The sequence below is a fragment of the Mytilus trossulus genome, chromosome 13 (assembly GCF_036588685.1).
Source record: "Mytilus trossulus isolate FHL-02 chromosome 13, PNRI_Mtr1.1.1.hap1, whole genome shotgun sequence".
Classification (NCBI taxonomy): Eukaryota; Metazoa; Mollusca; class Bivalvia; order Mytilida; family Mytilidae; genus Mytilus; species Mytilus trossulus.
The window spans coordinates 16,711,534-16,718,944 of NC_086385.1; the positions used below are offsets into that span (position 1 = coordinate 16,711,534).

Consider the following 7,411-nt stretch of genomic DNA (forward strand, 5'->3'; position numbering starts at 1 on the left):
TGAAAATGAAAAAGAAAAAAATCCAAAAGTCACACTTAAACGCAATTTTACAAAATACTGCACCGTGGGAAAACTCTACGACAGGGCGAAAATGAAAATATAATGTTTACTCTATCTTCATCCGAATTTTCAGCCGTGATGTATTTCGGTCCATTAAACTCTTTAAATAAGCGACTTTTTCCCAATGTGTCACTCCACTATGAGGTCAGTTAAATAATATAACAAAAGTACAATTCTGAGCTAAACAACTTCGCCTAATACTCATATCAGTACAATGTCAGCGGTTGTTTAAAGTCTATGTTAACGGGTTTTGATTATGTCATTTGAAGATTTTTTGTAAAGATGGACAGATCTATAATGGGTTGGAATTAATTTATTCTCATCTGTTAGATACCCGGGACGACTAACCGCGTGACATTGTTGTCCCATTATATGAACACCTGCCTCTCCTGTCTTTTTTTTGAAGACTGTATTTTGACTCATAGAGTACGTTTTTTGTGGTTATGGTGTGAGGTTGTTGCCTCATGGTTTTTATTTCATTTATTTAGTCAAAATATATCCATTCATAAAAATAGTTTAGATGAATTAAAAGGATCGAAGAATATGACACATTTTCGCCATCTCATGGGTACCAAATATATACCATTGTTTGTAAACATCCTTATGATTTGTGTAACCTTTACGCAGTTTCAAAACCAGTATGATTCATTTTCGTTGATACCATTTTGAACCCTAAAACCACACTAAATGTATTCAGACATACCGACTTCATCAATTGAAAGCGGTCAATGCACTAAAACCAACTTTAAAAAGTCCCAAATGCGAATCAACTTGAAGAATTTAACCTACACATATAGAAATTTTATTGACCCACCATTTTAATTTCAACAAACTGTAAAGAGAAGTGGTTCAAGAGGTTTTCCTTAGAAGATAGATTTGTAATATTAATACCCGAATGTCATTGGTAAATTTTTTAAAGAATTTACGTGAACCATTTTGTTATCTGTTATTTAACATTTGTTTTTTATAAATATTCATGGAAAAGCTTTTCAATTATACGATAATTTTTACAAATTTGCTGTTTGCAAAAGTATGAATTATTCGAAATACTGAGGATTTTCTAACCTTAGCCGTATTTGGAACAACTTTTTGCAATTTTGGGTAATCACTGCTCTTCAACTTTTTACTTGTTTGACTTTCTAACTATTTAGATCTGAACGTCACTGATGAGTCTTATGTAGACGAAACGCGCGTCTGGCGTATTTAAAAGCCTGGTACCTTTAACAACTATTTACACGAATCTATACCTTGATTTTTAAGAATTCATCAAATACTAATATCTTGAATATTTTCATACAAAAAGCAATTTCGGACAGATTTCTAAATGTATACAGTATTTTTCATATTAAAAGGATAAAGACGGATGCACTATAAACCCATGTGAAGTGTACCAAAAATGTATATCAGCCATGTACAATCAGACAATATGCCTAACATTTGGTAAGTTACAATAAATAAACCCATGTGAAGTTGGCCAAAAATGTATATCAGCCATGTACAATCAGACAATATGCCTAACATTTGGTAAGTTACACTTATTCAATAAGAGAAGGACGCCAAAGTTCTTTTATATGCCGGTCTAATTAGAAGAAGTGTAGAAAAACTTCTTCTTATTTATCAATCAATTTGTGTCCAATCTGTTAATAATCATGATAGAATGGATTTTATAAAATTGTCGGAGCCATGTTGAGAATAGCAAGTATAGAAGTTCTAGTCGCTCTTTTGGGTGATATGGTCGCTTCTTTGGGTGATATGGTCGAACTTTATCTTTTGTTTTTCACCCAATAAAAAGAATTGCACCTTTTTGTTGATCCCATTTGGTGCCAACTATTGTTAAATTTTCATATCCAAAAAAATAGTGATTCGCTCCACCTTATACCATATACCCATCAGTGTTGTGGTCAATTATAATCATAGTCAGTCGATTAAGATCATCTTTAGTATGACCAGGGGATCTCAAATGTCGTCTGATATTAAAGATTTGCTTTTCTGACTCTCCAACATTGTTTTTTTTATAACCCTGTAGAAGATACAGATCACATGCTGTCCTTCAAACAACATTGCAAAATGTGGTGTTTTCCGAACCAGTGAAGTGAAATTTTTTAAAGTCTTGGTATTCAGTTTTTGCTTGCAGATCAGACACCGTTTGTTCCCACTTCCCTTACATGAGCCAACAAACGAAGAACCTTATTTAGAACACAATAAAGGCAACAGTAAACTAAAACCGAGGGAAACGCATTAAATATAAGAGGAGAACAACGACACAATACTGAAATGTAACACACACAGAAACGGACCAAGCATCTGACAAAATCCCACGAGAATAACAAATATAACATCAAAACCAAATACATGAATTTGGGATAGACAAGTACTGTGACACGTCTTATCGCAATGCGAATTTACACTCAAAAATAAGAGAAAACAAACGACACACGTTAAATCAGCAGCAAGTCGTCAACGCTTTTTGGGCGTATGGAAAGACAGTAAGGGTGGCGCAAAATGGCAAGCATGATACATAAGGTACCACCACAAAATAACAAGCTAAATACATAGGGGTGACACCGTAAAATAGAATGCATGATATATAAGGTACCACCACAACATAGCATAATACACAAGTTACCACCGGAAAGTAGCAAGCATAATATATAAAGTATCACAAAAAAATAATAAGAAAAATTCATAAGGGTTACACTGCAGAATAGCAAGCATAATATATAAGATACCACCAAAACAATGCAAGTATAAAACATAAGGTACCACTGCAAAATGGCAAACATATTAGATAAGGTTCTAGCACACAATTACAGGCATAATAAACAAGGTACCACCAAACAAAAAATAGAATGCATAATAAATAAGGTAACACGGCAAACTAACAACCATAATACATAAAGTTCCACCGCTAAATAGCAAGCACAATACAGAAATTAGTAAGGCGACGGATATATATACATTTTACATTATAGATACACCTTGTGACAGTAATCCTTGTCAAAATAAGCGTGTGTGCAGAAACAAGGTCAATGGATACAGATGTATTTGTCCAGAAGGTTACGACGGAGTCAATTGTGAATGTAAGTTTTTTAAGTCAACAAATTGTTGCTTTAATAAAAGAGATAATATATGGCAGGGGAACTCATATAACGGCTTAAACCTATATTATAAAAATCTGTTATGTCATTAGAAAACTTATTATATGGCTAAACATTTTAACAGTTATGGAGTTCTTATTAAAAAAGTAAATATGTTTCTGAAATGGCATTTATGGAAAAATATCTAAAAAGGGGACAAAAATTATTACTATCAAATCACACTGATAATAATAGTTTTGTAAATTGTTCCAAAAAATGGGAAAATAATAAAGATATGCATATATATGTATCTTTATCACATATCAATGATACAGTCAAGTACAAGTCTTTTTTAATGTCGGAACATTATAATATCACTTCTTTGTGCTTCCGAATATGGAATTAAAAAAGTTTGCTGTCAAGATAAAAAAAAACCCAAGAATGTGTCCATCAGTAACGGATGCCCGATTCGCACTATCATTTTATATGTTCCAGAGACCGTGACATTTGGATAAAGACTCTGACTTTGCATTACATTAGAAAGATCGTATCGTAGGGAAGATGTGTACTAAGTTTCAAATTGATTGGACTGCAACTTCATCAAAAACTACCTGGACCAAAAACGTTAACCGTACACGTGACAGACGGACAAACGAACGAACGGACGGATGAAGGAACGGATGCATAAACCGACAAATATAATGCCCCTCTACCACGTAGTAGGGCATACAATTGATAATTCAAATGGATCAGTGAAAATAAACAGGGTACATTCAATGTTATGATTTTAAAATATTGTTTTGTAGGGAACTTCGAATATTTCACAGATTCATCAGCAATAATAAGCTCTCCGGGCTACCCTAACTACTATACGAATAACCTTAGGTACAAATATTCCATACGAGTGCAACCTGGACATAACATTACCCTGACAGTTTCTAGAGTCGACACCGAAGAATGTTGTGATCACGTTCGAGTAAGTGAAATGCACTTAAGGATGTTCGCTGCTCTGTTCCAAAATAAAAGACTGTTCTAAAATGATAGTATATGAATAAAGAAACCAAAAAGCAGAAAAAATTAAGGGCTTGTTTTCGAGATATAATTCATTGAAAATTTGTCTAGAAAAGATTCTCTCTAGATTTTTCGTACTATTATCATTTGCCCTTGTTTTTGGTTTAAAAAAATTATGAAATGATAAAAGTATTTTGTAAGATTTCTAATATGGCTTTTTAAACTATATGCAATCTAATAATGAAAATAAAAGTAGATATGATTTTAGTAGGCCAAATTCAACAATGGAAATACACAATGTACATGGATAAAACCATAGGATTCCGAAAATCGGGCAAATAGGAACAAACTTCATAAACTTAATCAGAATGTCTACTTATATGACCAATGATTTACTTATTAATTGATATTTATCACACTTAAAAAATGCATTAGACATATTGTTAAGCAGTTTTAAAAATTATCAGTATAATGTTGCTTTTTCGTAAATGAGTAACAGGAGATGAACTATCACTTTCATCATGAATTTTTTTATTTTTTTTATTATCCTATAATGGAAAGTTGATATGCACAACTATTTAATTCAAACTTCAACTCTGTGACGTATCATCATCATGTCTATGCTCTGAACCTCTAAGAGTTTGAACTCATACTAAAATTCAATACTACCCCTCTCTCCACTGTCGGTCTTCAGTATTCAATATTCGCCGCAATCATGTGTATTTTTACTTGTAACATAAATGTTTCCTTGAGATGAAACTAATGATTGTATAAGGTTTTCAAATAAAGCTTTAAATAGTTCATGTACCGGGATTATAATTTAGTACACCAGACGCGCGTTTCGTCTACATAAGACTCGATCATCAGTGACGCTAATATCAAAATGTTTATAAAGCCAAACAAGTACAAAGTTGAAGAGCATTGAGGATCCAAAATTCCAAAGAGTTGTGCCAAATACGGCCAAGGTAATCTTTATATAAAATTGAGAATGGAAATGGAGAATGTGTCAAAGAGACAACAACCCGACCAAATAAAAAAACAACAGCAGAAGGTCACCAACAGGTCTTCAATGTAGCGAGAAATTGCCGCACCCGGAGGCGGCCTTCAGCTGGCCCCTTAACAAATATATACTAGTTCATTGATAATGAACGCCATAATAATTTCCAAATTGTACACAAGAAACTAAAATTTAAATAATACAAGACTAACAAAGGCCAGAGGCTCCTGACTTGGGACAGGCGCAAAAATGCGGCGGGGTTAAACATGTTTGTGAGATCTCAACCCTCCCCCTATACCTCTAACCAATGTAGAAAAGCAAAAGCATAACAATACGCACATTAAAATTCAGTTCAAGAGAAGTCCGAGTCTGATGTCAGAAGATGTAACTAAAGAAAATAAACAAAATGACAATAATACATAAATAACAACAGACTACTAGCAGTTAACTGACATGCCAGCTCCATATATTTTTATATGCCTGGGATAAGAAAATCCTTAGTTTTTTTTCTAAAAATTCAGTTTTGTAAACAGGAATTTTATAAATGACCACATTTCAAAATTGTTTGTAATAAAATTTTGAAAAAATAAGCCATGGATAACACCACAGGATTCCAAAATGAAAAATATAAGGAAGCAAACATCATTAACTGTAGATAAAGTCAAGAAAAATCATGTAAAAAATGTCAATCAAGGGCAACAACAATAGAAAAAAAAATGATTCCATTTAGTTTTGTAATAACATTCCGGTTGTTTTCAACACCTTAAAATATTGTCATAGATTTTGAAGTTTAGATTCGGAGGTCTTTGAAAGCCAATATTTCATTTTAATTTTTCTATTTTGGTTTATAATTCAGGTTTATGATGGATCAACTATGTCATCTTCGCTCTTACTGAAGCGTTCTGGTTCCATAAGTAGTAGTATAAGAGTCCAGTCAACCAGCAATTACATGCTCGTAGTATTTACATCTGACCACAGTAATACTGGTAGGGGATTTAAAGCTACATATTTCTCTTAGTCTTGAGGTAAGGCTTTGACGTTACAAGTTTTTTTTAAAATTATTTCAAAGATAATCACATGAAAGAACTATATAGCGCAATTAACACTTTAACTGATCGTAAAGCACAGTATAGTATCAACTTATGTTATTTTATGTTAACCATCTAGGACCTGCAAGATATAAGTAAAACAATTTGAATTTTAAAAGTTCAAGGAATAAATTACTTTCGAAAAGAAATACTTGGAACATGTAATCAACTTCTTTTTCATTGCAGTAATTTGACAGATTTGATTGCCATATCTAAAAATCTTTGTCATGTTTTCCTTTTTTGTGTGTGTTTTACATCAATAGATTACAACATAAAATCACTGCAGACAACGAGAAAAAAAACCCAACATTATAACTATATTTAGAAGAAGAATGATATTGATATTAAACAAATTATGAAAAAGAAAAAAACGTTAAGTTTTATCTGTTTTTAACTGCAAAATAATATTAATGTACAGAAATACGATGACAAATTCTTAAATAATGTTATACATATTTATCTTTTTCAGGTTTACTAAAAAATGATGAGAAATTTCGTGTAAATGTTGTACCACTACAATAAAGTTGATGTCAAGTAAAACTATACACCGAATCAATTTCGCACAAACTAATAGGAAATCAAATAATTTTGATAGCGTTTTCTTACGCTCAGTTTTTGAACTTGATCAATTACCTAAGTGAACAAAACAACTTCCTTTTAGTACTAAAATAGCTTGATATAATTGCATTGGTATACAATATTATAAAAAAACTACTGAACTCCAAGGAAAATCCAAAATGGAAAATGGCAAAATCAAACGTTCCAACACATCAAACAAATGTAAAACAACTGATATATGCCTAACTTGGTACATGTATTTCGTTTAGTAGAAAATGACGGATTTAATATTGTTGAAAAGCTAGCTAAGCCTTTTACTTGTACGACCGTCGCATACAATTTTATTACATTGACAACAATTTGTGAGCAAACAGACTAATTGTAATTGTAACTAACGTAACCTTTCTCACTTGTTTCAATTCACTAAAATAAATAAAAGAACACTATAACATGTAATCAAGGTGATAATAAAATCATTACCTATAATCTATATTTCAAGAAAATCATTACCTATAATCTATATTTCAAGAAAATCATGTATTATTTGTGTAATTGATACGGAAGTTTTTGGTATCATCCGATGAACCGTTTGTCAGAAAATAACAATGGTTCATCAATCA

General features: G+C 32.0%; 1 protein-coding gene across 1 annotated transcript; it reads left to right on the top strand.

Moving 5' to 3' along the window:
- The first annotated feature begins 1,520 nt into the window (after positions 1 to 1,520).
- LOC134695442 (fibropellin-3-like) lies at positions 1,521 to 6,807 on the top strand. Its single transcript, XM_063556694.1, has 5 exons — positions 1,521 to 1,584; positions 3,033 to 3,140; positions 3,944 to 4,113; positions 6,002 to 6,170; positions 6,703 to 6,807. Exons 1-4 carry the CDS (start codon positions 1,554 to 1,556, stop codon positions 6,161 to 6,163), a joined length of 471 nt encoding a protein of 156 aa, XP_063412764.1. The 5' UTR covers positions 1,521 to 1,553; the 3' UTR covers positions 6,164 to 6,170; positions 6,703 to 6,807.
- The last annotated feature ends 604 nt before the right edge of the window (positions 6,808 to 7,411 follow it).

Bases quoted from the DNA above. Each gene is read 5' to 3' on its own strand.
- LOC134695442 (XM_063556694.1), top strand. From the start codon at position 1,554: ATGTACAATCAGACAATATGCCTAACATTTG. The intron at 3,141-3,943 runs GTAAGTTTTTTA...ATTGTTTTGTAG, and splicing joins CGACGGAGTCAATTGTGAAT to GGAACTTCGAATATTTCACA. The intron at 4,114-6,001 runs GTAAGTGAAATG...TTTATAATTCAG, and splicing joins AATGTTGTGATCACGTTCGA to GTTTATGATGGATCAACTAT.